Genomic DNA, 19,091 nt, shown 5'->3' with positions numbered 1-19,091 from the left:
AATTACCAAAATATTGACAGGCTTTACATATTTTTGGAAAACGGGTAGTATTGTAAAGTCAAACATAAAATTTTGTTGAAAGAAATAAAACACATTTTTGTACTTTCACATATACATTTAATTCGAGATTTGGATTATATAAAATTTTGATAATTTAAATTCTGCAAGCTAAAAATCTTAATGGATTTCCGACTTAATTACACATTTATGAAAGTCAATTGCAACATGTAACAAAAAATCTGTGTACTGCTTATCTCAAATTAACTATTTCCATTATCTTTTTTAGCAAAATTTCATTTTTTACTTTTTAACCATACCCATTTTTCAAAATCTGCCAAAATTTTGTCAAAATTTTTACCATTTTGATGATTCTAACTTTGGGTATTAATCCATTAAAAAATTAAGTAAGCATGCCCCAAAACATATATTTTTACTGATTTATTATCAAAATAATTCTTAAAAATTTGGTCACTTTTCGTCAGGATTACAGGAAAAATACTCAATTCGTTCGATTCGCCGTGAAGATCTGCATAAGCAAATGTTTACCATGCAGAATTTAAATTCTAAAAATTTTACGAAATTAAAATTGTATTGCATCCAAAAATCGATAATTTTTTAGGTTTACAAAGTTAGACGGTTAGAATTTTGATTTTTTTTCTTCCATGAGCAAGCATTTCATTTGTAATGAATAATTTTTACCTGTTTTATTCCTATTTTCTCATGGAAGAAACGAATCAAAATTATAACCTTCTAACTTTCCAAACTTAAAAATTATCCGTTTTTAGATGCAATAAAATTTCAATTTTGCAAAAAACGCATGTTTCAAAATCGTCATTTGAATCCATGGAAAGTAGTAAAAATTGAGACATCAAATTTTAATTTCAAAACCTGCATACAAGTGCACCTTAATGCTCAAAATGTGAATCATCTCAAAATATTGGTAGAATTGACGTATTTTTTTTTAGAAAATAGCGTAACATTTGTAAATTTTTGTTAAATCCCAAAGTAACAATACACTCTAAATAAATTTGATTAAAATTTACTCAAGGTTGAGTAAAATATGCGATGACACAACTCTGTTGTGTAAAATTTAAATTTATCATATGCATAATAAAATTTACCCAAAGTTGAAGACTTTTCGCTCAATTTCGGGTAAATTTTACCTGTATAAGGTTAATTTTACACAACCAGTTTTACACTACCAGTTGTGTCATCGCATATTTTCCTCAACTTTATTTAGCGTGTAATAATTGCGAAATAATTGTTGAATAATTTCGGAAAGCCAATCAGGACATTGCGATAACGCGAAGATGAAAGAAAGAAACTTAAGGCTACTGTGGATGACACGTTAATCTAACTCAATCCCTGTCCAATGTCTTTAAATGCAAATAAATTTCCAAAATTTCTTTTGAATTGTATCTTGAATTAAATAATTGTCTTTTGCCAAAATTTGATTTCTGCCTTTTCAAAAACTAATAATTTTTAAAAAATACGCTAATTCTACTAATATTTTGATGACCTTGACCATTGAATTTTTAAGCGTTTAATCTATTCGAACATAAAAAGGTTTACTGATTTCTTTCGTAAATATTTCTTAAAAATTTAATAATGTTTTTAGTAAAAATTACAAATATGTATGTAACGGTTTGGTTTTCATAAAAGCCAAATTCCTAACTAAATTTCTACAATACAAAATTTAAGTTTCCAAACGAAATCCAAATTTGGAATTAAATGCAAATTTAGGTTAACCGTCAAAAGGATCTCCAATCTGGAATTAAGCAATTGTTTTGTTTCTTTTCACAAAATTAAATTTCCGACGTTTTAGTCATACAAAATTTCCCAAAAAATGATAAGTTCTGTCAATATTTTGACGATTGAAGGTGTGAACATTAAATCTATTGAAACCATACCTGTTCAACAATTTAGTTTTCATTCAAAAGTTAGTCAGTTCGATTTCTTACTGAAGATTTGCATTCAGATTCAGTCATTTTCGTTAAAATTCATTTCACTTCATCCGACTTCATTTCTTACTTCGCCCCATGTATTAAGTATATAGGGTGAAAATGAATAGAGTGAGAAATTTTTTCATTCACAATCATTCATCTGAAATGACGGAATCCTTCAGTCATTTTCATTCAAATGTAATGAAATTCATTTTCACTCATTATCATTCATTATCAAAATCCGTCAAATGAATGAAAATGAAAAGGTATGCAGATACACGTGTACATAATTTGTAGCTTGTTCATAAAAATCTACCCAATCAAATTTGCACCGTGCAGAAATTGAATTGCAAAATTTTTTATGAAATCCACATCTTGACCTTAACGCAATTTTACTATATCCAATTTAAATTCACAGAATTTTATGAAATCCGAATTCAGTTTTATTTAGAACTTATTTTCGTACCTATATCTTTACGAAATCCGACCGTAAAACATGCGAAGTAAGAATCTTGATTTAAATGATTGCCTTATTTCTATTAACATAATTTTATTTCTGACGTCTTGGTCAAAATTATCAATTTCTCAAAAATACGCAAATTCTATCCATATTTTGACGAACGTTACGATCGAAATTTTGAACATTGTACGTATGTATCTGTCACCCGTAATTTGTTGATTTTTCAATAAATCTGCTTAATCAACTCAGTTTGAACTGACAATGCGATGACGCCAGCGGTCTCGCTCCGATTTTGACGAAACGATTATAATTATGTAGCCTTAGATAAATAATTAGACACGTGTTTTGGGATTTTTCATAATGCTCAGCTTAAACGAAATTATGACGAAATCCGTGAGCGAGAATTGCCATTTTCACGGTGACATTTTTCTCACAAGGGAGAAAAATAAATTCTCCATTACGAATTCCATCATAATTTCGTCTAAACTGAAAATTTGTGGGCACGAAGTGGTTTTCTACGATTTTCGTTTGCTGCATTTTTCGAAACTTTCAGAAATTTTCAAAATTTTCAGAAATTTTCAAAATTTTCAGAAATTTTCAAAAATTTTAAAAATTCCAAAATTTGTGCAAGCAATATAAGTAAAATCGGAAAAAGACATTTCATGCTCACGCATTTTAAGCTTAAACGAAATTATGATGGAGAATCTGTAATTTTCTCCCTTGCGAGTAAAATGTCACCGTGAAAATGGCAATTCTCGTTCACGGATGTGGTCATAATTTTGTTTAAGCTGAGCATTATGAAAAATCTCAAAACACGTGTCTAATTATTTATCTAAGGCTACATAATTAGCGTAGTTTCGTCAAAATTGGGGCGAGACCGCTGGCGTCATCGCATTGTGAGTTGATTAAAGTTCCAAAATTAAAATTCTTCGTTATAACTCTACAATTTAGTAATTAAGATATTTCTGATACCACAATTGTATTTCTGACCTTTTTAATCAGTATTATTTGAAAAGTATGTAAATATTTCCGCTGATTTTTGAAAATTTCCAAAAACACGTAAATTTCGTCAATATTGTGTGACTATTAAAATTTCTTGAAAAAATTTTAAAAAATACAAAATTACACAACAATGCGTAATAATATTCAAAAATAATATTTTGACACTTTTCCCTTGTAATATTATCTTAAATTAACCGCGTTATTCGTTTTAACAAAATTATATTTATGACTTTAAGGCTTACAACATTTCACTTCACCCATTATTAAAAAATTCGTAAATTCTGCGAATCTTTTTTGACGATTAAACTTTGTTGTATTTTTTTTTAAATCACAAAATTACACAAAAATGCGTAAAAACAATCACAAATAATATCTTCACTCTTTTCCCTCGCAAATATTTCATACATGTTTCGATTATTTTGAAAAAAGCAGCTTCTACGAATCTTGAATTAATTAATTGGGTTATTATTATAAGTATGATAACAGGGCTTTACTAACAATTGTACAAATTAATTAGTTAAATTAATTGGTTAATTAATTAGTTAAATTAATTGGTTAATTACAAATTTTTCAAAGATACGTAAGTTCTAAGGTAAATTCTGTGGCTTGATTTTTTGATGTAACTCGCCAGAAAATCCCGGTGTAAAAAACGTTCTATTGTAAGTTTTGTACATTTCGAAAAATTAGTTTTTTAAAGTTCCATATAAAATATAGAGTTGACCGGAATGCTCATCTTCGTACTCAATTCCTAATCTTACATGATTTAAGCATGTGCAAAATTTCCAAAGACAGTTATCACAAGATAGACCGCCAGATAACCACAAGGAAAACGCTGATGCATAAACCTTGTGTCGCGATAAAAAAATATGTCTTCAAATAAACGTGCTTCAACTACTTATGTTGTACAACATTTTGTTTATGCACTCGAAGAAACCCGGTAACTAAGTTATTACCAGGCGGAGTATCTATGTGACTGTACCCCATGGTAATTAATTAATTAATTAATTATTGAGTGGTAGACAGCTTTGTTACCAAACCGGTAATAACCCCAATCACGAAATTTGAAAATATTAACAGCTGGTAACTAATTTTTTCCCACTCAATAATAAATTAACTACCATGCGGTAGTGTCCCATAGATACTCCGGCTGGTAATAACTTAGTTACCGGGTTTCTTAGAGTGTAGTTTAATCCAAAATAAATAATATATTCAATAATATAATAATATTTTCAAAAACAATTTAATTTATTTTCAAAAACAATGACACAGCTATATTTTTAGAGTGCTTTAAAACAAAGTTTTTCGCTTTAAGAATACCTACATAACTACCAATAGGGCAAACGCATGTACTGCAGTCTGTTATTTATAACCTTGTTGGGAACCTTCTTGCACCAGCTTGCAGAGCACGTGACATCTCTCTTGTGCAAATTATTCTGGAATTTGACGACTTCCGGCTCCCAGGCACCATCAGACGCAGGCTTCCCCGAAATGTTTGCAAAAAAAGGAAAAATGCCCAGGAGAGAATGATGAGTCGAAGTTCAAACATTCTGAATCCAGTTGAGTTTTGAGAAGACCTATTGAAAATTATTTTCTGAAAATGAAAAAAAACTAACAATGCGATGGTGCGTGCGAAGTGTAATCCTCTGATTTGTTTGAAATTTTGAAATTATGTGGTCCATGTCAATACAACCAGCGTTTCTTGAGGCAGTTTGTGCGATGGTCGGAATTTGGCAAAATATTTAAGGTCCAAGGTGAAAAACTGGCGATTTTTACCAGGCGGAGGAAGCAAACGCAACTTCCATGCTCTTTCCGTGCTAAAAATTGCACATTTTTCAACTTTAACGTCAAATATTTTGCCAAATTCCGACCATCGCACAAAATGCCTCAAGAAACGTGGGTTTTATTGACTTGGACCACATCATTTTTAAATTTCAACCAAATCCGAGGATTACACTTCACACCATCGCATTGTAAGATGAAACCTAAAAAATCATTTACATAAAACACACACTCTTAGAAATGGGGTTCCGATTAAAACCAAAAAGTAAACGTATGTGACTCTACCGCCGTGGTTATAAATTTGCCATCGAGTGGTTACAATTGTCACCGACTAATTATCAAGTCTCACCGACTAGGTACTAAATTGTCACCAGAGCTAATAAATTTATAACCAGTTAGTGACAAATTCATAACCACGGCGTAGAGTCACATACGTTTACTTTTTGGTTATAATCGTAACCCCATTTCTAAGAGTGTACTTACAACTAAAAAAATGTTTCCCAATTGTTTTCTAGCGATTTTGAGCTCACCGATGAAACCTGATAATGATGAAATAACGCGAGTCGCATCCTTATTTATAACGCGACGCACAAAAATTATATAATCTTTTTTTTTGCCCTAACTTTGCCGAATTAATTACCACTGCCAAGTTTTTTGCTCAATCCACGTCTAAATTAAGTATTACTAATTATGGCCAGATTTTATAGTTATGTACACGATAATTTGTTTGGTAAAGTAGTAAATAAAATCTGAAGTAACCTCGCTTCTTCTGGAATCACCTATGAGTATTACCTTTAAAGAATATATCACCATGTGACACTGGCCATACCTGTTTACTTTCATTCATGTGACTGATTATGAAAAAATGAAAACGAATTTCCTGTTATTTAAATGAAAATGAGTGAAAGATTCCGTCATTTCAGATGAGTGACTGTGAATGAAAGATTTTTCACTCATTTCGTTTTTCACCCTATGCTTAATACATGGGGCGAAGTAAGAAATGAAGTCAGATGAAGTGAAATGAGTTTGCACGAAAATGACTGACAATGAGTGTGAATGGAAATCTTCAATCAGAATTCGGGATGACTGAACTTTGAATGAAAAAAAGTTTTTTTGAGCAGGTATGTCCCTGCCTCGGGCCATAAATTTGTCTTATCTTAATATTCTTAATCTGCATTAATTGCTATTCATTATCAATACTGGGTTGCCAGCTTGGTTAGAGGTTTGATTCAAACCCGAACATTTAGTTGGTCGGGAACGACGACTGCAATGCGGACTCAGCATTTCAGGTTGAACTGGCATACTTAAGTTTCCCATCTACGCATAAAACAATGCTTCAATTGTCGCATACACTCTAATTTAAAAGATAAATATAAAGTGATAATTAATTATGAAGCGAATCTGCCAGTAGAATAAAAAATTGGATAATAATTGGATAATTGGATTAATAATTGGAGTTTAGTGGAAAAATTGAAGAAAAAGTTTGCTTTATTTTGTAAATATTTCGAATGCTATCTGCCATCCATTATCAAGACATTTACAAGAAGATGAGCAATTTTGAAAAAAAAAATTATAAAAAATTCGCACATTTTGGCTTGTATCGCCAAAACTGGCTAAGCGCCGCCCCCCTAATTTTGTTATAGTTCTTTATGTACCCGTATAAAAATGCCTCTGTCTGGTTATGCATAATCCTAAACATTCACCGTGCACAGTCGTCTTGTCATAAAAACATGTGGCATTTTATGCATAAAACTATCCCAAAAACGGCTCTATATTTTGGGCATAAATTATTGTGTACAATTGGTCATAGCATTTCTGTCCAAGGTTTTATGACAATAAAGGCTTGGCTAATTATGCGCATTTTGAACCCCAAAAAAATATGCACGATTTTTCTAACCAGACTTGCCATAAAATATTAAGAAAAACATCCAGAAAAGCATCAAATTAATTTATTGGTTTATTCAAGTTCTACTATATTCATTAATTCAGAAATTATTGACAAATTGTCATTGGTGTCATACATACAAATAAATTTCTTATCTTCTAAATTATTACTAAGCACTATCTTAGTTTTCTTACTTATACGTAGGACGTTAACACTTTTTACAGAATATTTGCCATCAGAAGTGGTACATTTTTTGGTTAAAAATATTGAAAATTGCTGATCGTCCAAATAAATAATTTTTTCAACTATAAAATATTGATTATTTGATTTAATGATATAATTAGCCCTGTTTTTAGTTGAGTTGTAGATTGTGCTATATAATTTACCGGAGACGATACAAGACTTGAATCCTAAACCTTGACAATGCGACAATCCAATTTTAATTAATTCTTTCTTTTCGCTGTCGCTAAAAAAATAAAGTTTTCCCGAACCCAGCAAAGTAGCATTTCCAATTTTAGTGGAGTTTTTTCGAAGACGTTGATTATGAATTAAAGATTGGTAAAAATCTTTTGCTACTAAGCAGTTGAATTGTGAATCTGCTAACGTGTACATTTTTTGGGCGCACAAAATCCGTCGAGAAATTTGTGAAGGAACTTGATTCGTTCCACTGAAGCTGTTGCACAAAAAACCATTATGGTTTTCAAATTGAAAAAGAGAATATCCCCATAAAGGACCCCAATTTTTGACACAATCTACAGCGTGAGTAAAAATATGCAAATTAAATGAACAAAAACTTTCATCATAAAGTTGTGGCATTAGCTTGCAGAATTTCCTTATCAAAGCGGTGGACTTCAATAGGTCTCCTTCAGTGATGGAATCTTGGTTTAAAATTGAAAGAGCACGAACAAACTTGGAGAAATGTTTTAGAAAACAATTGGGTAGTATTCCATTCAATATTGGGACTGCTAAAAGAATCCAATTTTTCCATTCGTTTGCTTTCCAAAACTTAATTTCGCTAATGGCTCGTACAATGCGCTGACATTCCGCAGGAATCTTGCATTTTGAAATTCTACCATTAATTTCGTCCAGCTTATTGCCGATATAATAAGGCTTTTTATTGCTCTTTGAATCCGTCCAGGCAAACAGCATCGTTCTTGCAATTCCCAGCAGGGCAGTGTGCATGTAATCAAAAACGAATCCTTTGACAATATCAAACTTTGGAAGACACAGAAGCTTCGATGCAGATTTAATTCCATAATGCGATGAAGTTGGATAATTACTGTAAAGTTTTTCTCTTAATTCGTTTAAATGTTGAACAAATAAGGTGTGATTTCTAAATTCAATTTTTTCAGACGAGTCAAATATCCACTTGTGGCTTCTTTCAGATATTTTGTAATTTCTTCCTTTACTTAAACACCATGGACAACTGTATGCTCCATTGAATTGATTTATTCCTTGAATTTGACACCTCGCTACAGAATCCGCTGCTAACATTGGAAAGTAAACTTTGCTTTTAAGGGGTTGGTCTTTATATTTCCATGAGATACCATTATTTGCTAAGTTCAAAGCCTGTTCCACAAATCTTCCGAGAAACGTGTCGAAGTTAGGTTTTTTTGTCCAAACCAAAGCGCAGCTAAAACTGTATATTTTCTTCGTAAACGGTAATCCAGTTCGTTTATTGATAGCAATATTGGCCAAATACTGAATTTCGAAGAGTTGAATATTGCGACTCCGTCCGTATTAACGCAGCATGTAATATCATGTTTCTGTAAGTTCAGACTTTTGTACATTTCACCATCCAAAATTGAGGAATATGACGATGGCGTTGGACTTGATCTTTTTTTAATATTTTTCATCAGGGACTTCTGTACATCTTGAATTTGAACTACTTGTTTAATCGATTCTGCAACATCAAAAGAAATGAAGAAGTCCCCGTCATGAATTGCACTTTTTTGGGACACTTCTTCTTTACATGATGAACATTCAGTATGATTTTGGTTGATGACTTCTCCGCAATGTTTACAGTAGGGAATTTTTTGAGCTGCGTTCAGCTTTGTTCCAAGGGACTTTTCTAGTAAATATACCGATGTCGGGATAGATTCACCATTAGGCAAATGGAAGTTGATAAGTGTAAGCAGATCATGTAATAATGTCTTGTTTACATTATGTCGTAAAGCCATGGCAAATATAAGCAAGGAGCTTTCCATCTTTGAGATTCTGGCCCCTGAATATATTGGAGTTGCGCTCTAAAATATTATAGTAAACGAAATTAAAATTTCATGGTAATGAAGGCAAGTTGGTAACTTGTGTATTTGTAATACCTGGCTATCATCAAAATTTTCTCCTTCACTGGAACACTCAGTCGAAGTAGCATCATTGTCGACATTATCATTCTGCGCATTTCCACCTGAAAAATTTTCCTCACTTCTAATTTCAGAAGATTCAGTTTGTGACCTTAATCCTCCCACGAACGCCAATTTCTAAAGGTAAATATAAGGAATAGTTTTAGCCAACGAAATTATTTCAAAAGAATTTTGTTTATTTCTGCCTTTAAATTGATTCGATGCCTTGTTCGTTGAGGAATTCGTCGTTCGCCAACTCCTTGCGGTGAAAAGTAAGATTTATAATTTGTAGACCTTGACATTATTTTACGGTTTTGATAAGTTAATTGGATAAGATAAACTTATTTTATTTATTTCCCACTAATGTGATGCTAAATGCTGCCCAATGAATACGAGTGGAGCGAGCAGTTGGGTTCATTCTCAAATTCTTCCCACATGCTCTTCCTATCTTCTCTTAAAATATTTATAAATTTTTAAACAAAATCTAGTTTATTTCAAAGTGAAATATTTATTAGTTGAATGGGTTAAAGATATTCCGAAGCAATATTCAGTTGTGAGCTTGGACCAATTAGTCGACAATAGTCATCGTTGTCAACCAGAACAAACTGTTGGTAAAATTGTTCAGATCGTATGGACGAGAGGAAAGATATATCCAGGACTAGTGCTGAAAATAGGTAAATTATTGTTTCATAATATATGTATATACATATATCTTGGTTAAGTGAACTCTTCGTTTAATGTTGTGCAACATTTTAATAGGTGATGAAGAGGGTAACCTGTCAGAAGAAGCAGATGGCTTAGCAGAAGCAGCTGCAAAAAATCCAACCAATCGGAAGACGGCGACTGGTGGGAAGAAGAAAGGTAAAGATATGCATGGCATCAATATTTGCTTACGTTAATGATTCGATGCTTAAATAATTGTTCTTTTATATTTTAGGTAAAAAACGTATAAATGAAGAAACCGCCGTAAAAATTGACCAAGTGCTAGCTGGAATTGAAGAAAGAGAAAGAATCGGAAACCAAATCGAAGGCGAGCCCCCAATGGAAATTGAGGAGAATGAAAACACCAATGGTATAGTCAACGAGAATGCTAGTACGGATAACAAGCTGGTGGATGATTATAAAGGTGTGCACTTTTATTTCATAGTAAATTTTTTTTATAACTAATAATATAATTGTCTTTATGATTTTAAGAAAAGTATTTTGCTCTAAAAATTAAGTTTAAGAGGCTCAAAGTCAAATACAGAGACCTGAAGCAACGAATTCCAGAAACTAATGAGGTATGGTGCTTAATTGCATTTAATTGTATAGAGATATTTCAAACCCGTTATTGTGACATATTGTGTTATTAGGTGGAACTGTATCCTGAAAGTGGCGTTACCCTCGCTTCATCAGATTTGGCTTCAATTAAAATGGCGTCGCCGAAGCCAACGATACTGGCGAGAAATTTATTCCGTCGACTTTTTTCAGCAGCCGAGCTATCAGGCCACTCGCTTCAGGGGAAAAAATGCAATGCAAATCAGGACAAAGCAACGCTGCCAGCAATTGACTCTGTCAGACGGGACGCAGTAATAAGTATGTTTGGGAATTAATTAATTACATATGAAAACGATTTAACTTAAAAAAAATTGTAATTATTTTGGTGCTTTTCCAGACTTCATCTTAAAAGAAGAGGGATTCGACGGACCTCCAGCAACAGGAAATCTTGCTGCGGATAAAATATTTTTGAAGTCGAAAAATACCACCAGGAAGGAAATTGTGAAATCTCTCTCCGAATTTCTTCGTGAGGAAAACAAAAAGCTGGTAAATCTTAACTAATGAGGACAAAAATTGTTTACAAAAATTTTCTGAAGCCTAAAATAAAGAAAATTTTTATGTCAAATTTTTTATGCCAAATTTTTTCGCCATGAAAAGCAGCCAAATTACGACATATTCCTTTTATGCATAAAATATTGGACATAAACACTGGCCATAATTAATTATGCATAATTACTTGGGTCAAAATACTTTCTGCATAATATATTTGCCATAAAAACCAGCCAATTTACGACACGCGTTACTAACATAAAATGCCACAATTTTTATGCATAAAATGAGGTAAAATTTTTATACGGGTACACAGAATTAAGGAAATTTTAAGCCATCAAACTCGAAAATCGTTAGAACCCGAGAAAAAAAAACGCTATTTCATTATATATACCGATCTTATCTATCTTAAAAATACAAATTTCGTGTGAATGGTTCCGTTACAAAATAAAACGTCCTTGTTTGAAGGTTTCATAAATTTAAAAAATATTTACAAACATTTTTCGAAAAATACATATTTCTTTTTATTTTCAAAGAAATTCGATCATAAAAAATCCAGAGGGTTATATTCAAAAAACAAATTTTGTTGTATAGTTTTTTTAAATTCCGTTACAAAATAAAGCGTCCTTCTTTGAACTGTAAGGTTTCATAAATTTCCCAAAAAATAAATAATAATTACGAAAAATTTGTTTCTTAAAGCGCCGTATAAAATATAGAATTGCCCGGAATGCTGACTAAATCTTGGTCAAAATCGGGCAAAATGAAGGAAAATGTGTCGTCCTGATTTCGAAGTTGGACTTCCACCGTGAGCCACGAGGAGGATTCACGTTTTTGAAACTGGATCGTGGAAATGGCCTCTTTCAGCTCCAAATATCTCGAGTTGACATCTGCGCACAAAACAATTTTCAAAAATCAAATTCAGAAACTTATATAATTTTCAGCATATTGTTTCGTTTCTTGCGCGTTTGTCACATTTCTTGCAGTGTAAAGCAGGAAACGGAAGAAATTAGAGGTGCACGAAACAGGGAGAAAGTGCAAGAAATAAGGGCCATCTAGCCAATACCTCACTCTCATTCATTTGAGTGATTATGATGGTGAATGATAGTGAATGAAAATGAATTTCTTGTGATTTCAATGAAAATGAATTTCTTGTGATTTGAATGAAAATGAATTTCCTGTGATTTGAATGAAAATGAATTTCCTGTGATTTGAACGAAAATGAATTTCCTGTGATTTGAATGAAAATGAATTTCCTGTGATTTGAATGAAAATGAATTTCCTGTGATTTGAATGAAAATGAATTTCCTGTGATTTGAATGAAAATGAATTTCTTGTGATTTGAATGAAAACGAATTTCCTGTGATTTGAATTAAAATGAATTTCCTGTGATTTGAATGAAAATGAATTTCTTGTGATTTGAATGAAAATGAATTTCCTGTGATTTGAATGAAAATGAATTTCTTGTGATTTGAATGAAAATGAATTTCCTGTGATTTGAATTAAAATGAATTTCCTGTGATTTGAATGAAAATGAATTTCTTGTGATTTGAATGAAAATGAGTGAAAGATGAGTGACTGTGAATGACATACCTGGAATTTCTTAGGTGAATTTGGAAGTCGATTTTATAATTTTTGCAATCTTGGAATTTAAATGTAGTAATAGATTAAGTCTTTCAATTCTGATGAAATTCACGGTGTAAAGAAAAATATTTCAAAATTCACCCCTAACCAATTGTTGATCACTCTAAAATAATTAACTGGAATTGAAACATATATTTATGTCCGTTAAACATATATTTAGGTTATAAGACAGAAGGCGTGTTTCGTTTTTTGGTGAGTTTTCCACATTTCTTGCACGTGTAAAGTAGTTACTTTCGTTCGAAACACTTGTAAAAACGATCAAAATTCGGGAAAAAATCTAGTCCAATTTGCTAAATTTCTGCAAAACAAGAAATATGCGCCATCAAGCCACGCGCCGTATGAATGAAGCATACCGGCGGGGCGGAGTTTCTTGCGCCTTGCATTTCTCCCAGGTCAAAATAAATATTCACCTGCATGCAAGAAACTACTTTCTCCCCGTTATTTCTTGCACGTGGTTACTCGCATCCGACCGAAACACTCATAAGTTCCCCATTTATTTTACCTTTCCCTTCAAAAACCAGGTGAATCGGGAGGATTTTGTCATCTTCTGAAGATATCAGATCCAGTACTTTTTTCGTAATTAAATTACAAGGATTTTTCGGCAGTGCGGAGATCGCTTTTCTGATAAATTTGGTAATATCGTCATCTTCGTCGTCCCCATTTTCCAGAATTTTTTCAAAAACGTCCGCATTTTCGTGGAACAAGTCGTCCAAATTGTAATCGCCTCTTTCCACCTCGCAGCTTAAGTGACCTTGGTCCCCCGGGGTTTCGACGCATTGATAACATTCCATCCCAGTCAGGGCGTCAATGTCGTCGTCGTAGGCGTCATCATCGTCACCTAAAAAACATAGATAAAAAATGCGTTAAAAAATTAGGCCATAATTAACTTAGGACTTAATTAAGCGTCATCAAAATCGTGAAAATTAGCACATTTTAAATAATTTCTCCGCTCTGGAAATATATTTCAAATTTCTGGATGACAAATTTGTAAAGAAGGGAGTTCCCAATTTATGGGCAATAATGATTCTGGTAGAAAATTGCTTGTAGAAATTTCTGTCATACTCGGTATTTTGAATTTTGTACAATTTCTAAAAATTCTAGACGTCCCTTCTCTCATGGAATATAACTCATCGAAATCGTCAAAATCTGCACATTATTAATCATTTCTCGCCTATGAGAATTTATTTTAAAATTCTGATCGACAAATTTGTAGTCAGTGAGTTGATTAATGGAATAGAGGTGAGTTTTAAAGTTTCGAAATGTTCCAATTTTTCTGAAGGTTTCTTAAACTTGAGATCTCCTCCTGCTGATAGTGTCAAAATTTGGAGTGTATATTTTTAAAAAATTAGCAACTCCCTGCTCTATAAATTTGTCGTCCAGAATTTTAAAATAAATTCCCAGAGCCGAAAAATAAAAAAACGTGTTGGTTTTGACGATTTTGGCGTTAAGTCATGGATTTGACTATAATTATATGTATGCAACTCACCACCACCGAACGAGCCATTAGACCCAGTAGAACAAAATAACAGCAAAATTACCAAACTTATCAAGTTAGAACAATTCATACTTAAATTTCTGGAAATATTTTACAAAAATGAGAAATATGACCATGAAATAAAAACTGCACGTTTACAAACACATGTTTCTCCGCTGAATAACTACATATGTACATACACGTCGGGAAGAATTTGTCGTTAAAATGAATTAATGCTTAATTTGCACAATCGCGAATTTCATTTTATCGCATTTTATCATACATTTTATGTACACACAGAGTCAACACTTCCTTCAAGTGCAAAGCGTAGCTGGCTAAATTCTGATAAAAACTGCACCCCATGCAAATTATTTATGCGAACTGAATCTGCACAAATCAATTATGATAACAAATAAATACACGTCTGCGATGTGACAGGTCGAGGGCCGGCTTGTACATATTTTTCATACGTATGTATTTACATATTCATAAAAATAGGAGCACCCAAAAATTAAAGATCTATATAAAAATTAGAGATCTATATAAAAATTAGAGATCTAAAAAAATTTAGAAAATATCTACGTATTCAATATTTATGAAAACGACGTCAAAATTAATAAAAATTTGCCGTTATCTTGTCAATCTGCATATTTCCGGTAAATCTTTTTCACATGTGTTTACCAACATGCATGTACTGTACCCTTATCATTGTTATATGACTTGATATAAAAAAATTAAGAAATTGAAATGTATAAAATAATTAAGAAATTGAACTTCAATATTTTCGAAAATGACGACTCCATTCAAATTATGATTTTACGTTGGTGAAAAACCATAAATTAGAAAAAATAAACCTAAACAAAATCATAAATCAATATGTGTTTTTTACCCAGTTTTTGTGAATCTGTACATTTTGGGACGTTTTTTCATACGTGTCTAAAAACATGAAAAACCTGCATGCACAAGTATCAATTCAATATTTATAAAAAAAATACGAAATTGAATTTTTAAATTTTCGGTAATGACGACCCCATGCAAATTATGATTTGTCTAACAATGCGATGGTGTGAAGTGTAACCCTCCGATTTGGTTAAAATTTTGAAATTGTGTGGTCCATGTCAATACACCCAACGTTTCTTCAGGTAGTTTGTGCGATGGTTGGAATTTGTCAAAATGTTTGAGGTCAAAGTTTGAAAAACTGGCGATTTTTACCAGGCGGAGGAAGCAAACTCAACTTACATTCTCTTCCCGTGTCAAAAATTGCACATTTTCAACTTTGATCTCAAATATTTTGACCAATTCGCACCATCGCACAAACTGCCTGAAGAAGCTTTGGTTGTACACTCTCAGCAAAATTGCCACCAAAATCGTCTCCTCGTGTAGGTACTATGCAACTCTACCGTAGGGTGATAATACACCTCCGCCTGTTGACAAATGTGTTTTGTCTCCCGAGCGGGGGTAAATATTATCGTCACCTGTCCGGATACATTTTGCTACTGCGGATTACAAGATGTATTCAATATGATGGTAAGTTGTCTCTTAGTGGAAATAATTTACCTACTAGTGGTGATAATATGGGTGATGAATTATCTCCGTCTTACACATATTTCTCTCCTTGTGGTGATAGTTTATTTCTCTGAGGAAGCAAATATGTATACAATTTCATGACAATTTATTTATTTATTTAACTGAGGTTTTATTAGAAACTAAATTTTCTCACATGTTTCTACATATTACAAAAACAAATAAGATTTAAATATTTAAATTATGTACATGTTTATATATATTACTTATACAATTATATTGGTTCTTCAATAAGATTAATTTCTAGCGTATTAAGAAATATGCACATCTTTACAAATGATGCCTAGTCGTCACAAACAAACCGTCAACTTTGCAATTTTTTTGAATCTCCATACAATCGTGTACAACTAAATCCTCAACATTAACTAAAATTATATTTTCGCCCATTACGACTTTATAAGCAAAGAAATGAGAATCAAAATAATTGACTGTCATCTCTTTGAGGATAAATAGGCACTTATTATCGTGAATAACAAGAAATTCCGAAATAATCCCAAATTTTGGGAATATTCCAAAACACACTACATAATTTGATCTGTAAGAATGTCCTTTATATTTGATTTTGTTGGTAGAATACACAAAAGTATCAGCCGAACAAAATTCAAACCCCTTAATTAATCTTAATCAGAGGGTTACACTTCACACCATCGCATTGTCATTGTGAATTTATGATAACAAGTAAACACACGTCTCTGAAGTGACAGGTCGACTCCTGTTTCGTACATCTTTTTCACACTTATGAATGTATTTACATAATCACAACAGCAAAGTTAATCTCTTCACCTTTAAAAAAAATTATTAAAATAGGACTATAATATTTACGAAAAAGACGTCAAAATTGATCAAACTATGAGTTTTTTTTAGCTTTTAGCCTTCTTTTTGTCAATCTATATTTTTCGGTGCATCTTTTTAATACGTATGCATGCACACTTATCAATTTAGAAAAATATGTATACAAATTACGAAATTGAATTTCAATATTTACCAAAAATGGCGACCCCATTCAAATTATACTTTGTGTAAGTGAATCCAATTATATTTTTAAAAAAGTAACATCAAATTCTTTAATATAATTTTTTTACAAATATCTACAGATAAGTAAATTTATAATAATTTATAATTTACAAATATTTCTAAGTAAATATTTTGAATAAGAAATAAATATGCTGCTGTTTTGTACAACTTTTTTATAAATTTTTACATTTTCATAAAAACATGCACACGAAACTATTCTGATATCTGTTTAAACATTTGCAAACCTTACGTATAAAATATTTCAGTCAAGGAAAGAGGGTAAGATTTAGCCGAAGAAGAGCTAAATTTAGCTCCGGCTTTATTTAGCCGATCCGGAGCTAATTTTAGCTCCGAAAGGTAAATTTTGCTCCAAATCTTCCGCCAAATTTAAATTATTCAATCTATAACTATGAATTTAAAATGACCTTCACGTTTAAGTTTCTGTAACCACGGTGGGGCCAGATCACACAAAGCTGGGCCATTGCTTATTTGTTAAGTGAAACCTGCTTAATTTACCTAAATTGACAAAAGCAACCGTCAGTGTATAATAAAGGCGGTCGGTCTATTCAAAGTCTGACCAAGCTAAATTTAGCCGAGGATCAGCTAAATTTAGCTCTTTTTCAGAGTAAAATTGAGCTTGAGGAGCTAGATTTAGCTCTCGGAGCTAAATCTAGCTCCAGGTCGGCTAAGCAAAGCCGGAGCTAAATTTAGCTCTTCTTCGGCTAAATCTTACCCTCTTTCCTTGACTGTATTTATGAAACTGGCTTCAAAATGAATCAAATTATGAGTTTTATTTGAGTTATTATTTGTTAACCGGTATGTTTTTCTGGTAGATCTTTGATCTGCACAAATCAATTAGGATAAGCAAAAATATGTACGTCTGTAATGTGACAGACTGTTTTGTACATATTTTTCATGCGTATTTATGCATTCGTAGAAACATGTACACGATTTGAACCAAAACTAGATCTATTTAAAACAATAAGTTAATATGAATTTATTCAATATTTCCGAAAATGACGTCAAAATTAGGGTTTTTGGCCATTTATTTTGCCAAGCTGTATGGTTTTTTTCTAAATCGTGTACATTTGGATTTACACATATCATGCAAACTTATGCATTGAATCCATCTATTAAAAAAAAATGCGAAACTAAATTTCAACATTGACGAACATGACGTCAAAATCAGGGCACGCCACCCCCAGGTTTTTCTGGGTTTTTGGGGTATCGAATCCCCAGAAAGACCCTAATGTTTAATGGGTTTTTGCGGGTTTTTATGGGTTTTTCCGGAGTTTTTGTAAGATTTTTGGGCAGATTGAAACAAACTTCTTTAGAGCACAATTTAAATCAATACTAATTAAATTTTCAAATCCACTATAACATTTTGAGAATCTTTATTTGCGACTTGAATTTCCAGGTATCATTACAGTATTTCATGTTTACTATTCGGTTAACATGTGAAAGATGAACTTTTGAGTTAAAAGTCCAAGACATTGAAAATATTTAAAATTTCATGCTGAATTGGAATCTACTCTAATAAAGTGGTAATATGATCCCTGGGTTCGTCTTCGCAATGCAAGTTGCCCCGTAGAAGAGACAAAGAAGGAAGCGTGCATGAATTTTCATACTGCATGAGTCTCACTTCGCCTGCACGTGACTTTCACGAACGTACGCTTGCACTATGTCCCACGGAGGTTAAAACTGCGAATTAATTATTTGAAGGTCTATAATTGTCCAATGGGAGTAGGAAAGCATAAAAATGCGGTTTATTTTATTTTCGAAAGGGGGTGTGTCCCTATGCGTGTAGGAAAGAGGCAACCATCGGGCAATTCTTCTAATTAGGTTCCTGAGAACAGCATTATTATTGTTCCGAGCAAGGTCATTATTTTAAAATCTAGGCTTAGTTAATTATAGTTTTAATGGAGTTTTTGAATAACTGATTATTGGATTTGTTCGAATCTACTAATAAATCGTTTAATATATTATATCCGTTCAAAATATTCTAAAGTTCTTCATAGAAACTGAAAGAATCATGAAAAAGTTGCAAATAATTCGCATGAAAATCACGGTAGAAATATGTGCAGAAATTGGTTAGGTTAGGTTAGGTGTTCCCGGATCGGGAACATAGGACTATCTTATGACATGACCTCGATCGAATCTG

The 19,091-nt window shown here is 32.3% G+C and overlaps 1 protein-coding gene and 2 long non-coding RNA genes across 3 annotated transcripts; 1 reads left to right on the top strand and 2 right to left on the bottom strand.

Annotated features, from left to right (window-relative positions):
• Positions 1–4,629: 4,629 nt before the first annotated feature.
• Positions 4,630–5,758, bottom strand: LOC118438688. Its single transcript, XR_004836996.1, has 2 exons — positions 5,668–5,758; positions 4,630–4,979 (listed from the first exon to the last, which is right to left on the bottom strand). It is a non-coding gene; the product is annotated as an uncharacterized LOC118438688 (long non-coding RNA).
• Positions 5,759–9,617: 3,859 nt separating this feature from the next.
• LOC118438703 lies at positions 9,618–11,991 on the top strand. Its single transcript, XR_004837006.1, has 6 exons — positions 9,618–9,683; positions 9,942–10,085; positions 10,171–10,272; positions 10,349–10,537; positions 10,632–10,691; positions 10,764–11,991. It is a non-coding gene; the product is annotated as an uncharacterized LOC118438703 (long non-coding RNA).
• On the bottom strand, positions 11,812–14,565 carry LOC110859124. Its single transcript, XM_022107996.2, has 3 exons — positions 14,345–14,565; positions 13,361–13,696; positions 11,812–12,104 (listed from the first exon to the last, which is right to left on the bottom strand). The coding sequence occupies exons 1-3, from the start codon at positions 14,421–14,423 to the stop codon at positions 11,911–11,913; spliced, it is 609 nt and encodes a 202-aa protein (XP_021963688.1). The 5' UTR covers positions 14,424–14,565; the 3' UTR covers positions 11,812–11,910.
• Positions 14,566–19,091: the final 4,526 nt, after the last annotated feature.

The sequence above is a fragment of the Folsomia candida genome, unplaced genomic scaffold, assembly GCF_002217175.1.
Source record: "Folsomia candida strain VU population unplaced genomic scaffold, ASM221717v1 Fcan01_Sc024, whole genome shotgun sequence".
In the NCBI taxonomy this organism is placed as follows: Eukaryota; Metazoa; Arthropoda; class Collembola; order Entomobryomorpha; family Isotomidae; genus Folsomia; species Folsomia candida.
This window is presented reverse-complemented; position numbering and strand designations above follow the sequence as displayed.

What these genes read in the sequence shown, in the direction of transcription:
- LOC110859124 (XM_022107996.2), bottom strand. Translation starts at nt 14,423, where the DNA reads ATGAATTGTTCTAACTTGATAAGTTTGGTAATTTTGCTGTTATTTTGT. An exon ending in TAATGGCTCGTTCGGTGGTG is followed by an intron (nt 13,697 to 14,344) that starts GTGAGTTGCATA and finishes TATGTTTTTTAG; the next exon opens with GTGACGATGATGACGCCTAC. An exon ending in CCTGGTTTTTGAAGGGAAAG is followed by an intron (nt 12,105 to 13,360) that starts GTAAAATAAATG and finishes TTTTGTGCGCAG; the next exon opens with ATGTCAACTCGAGATATTTG.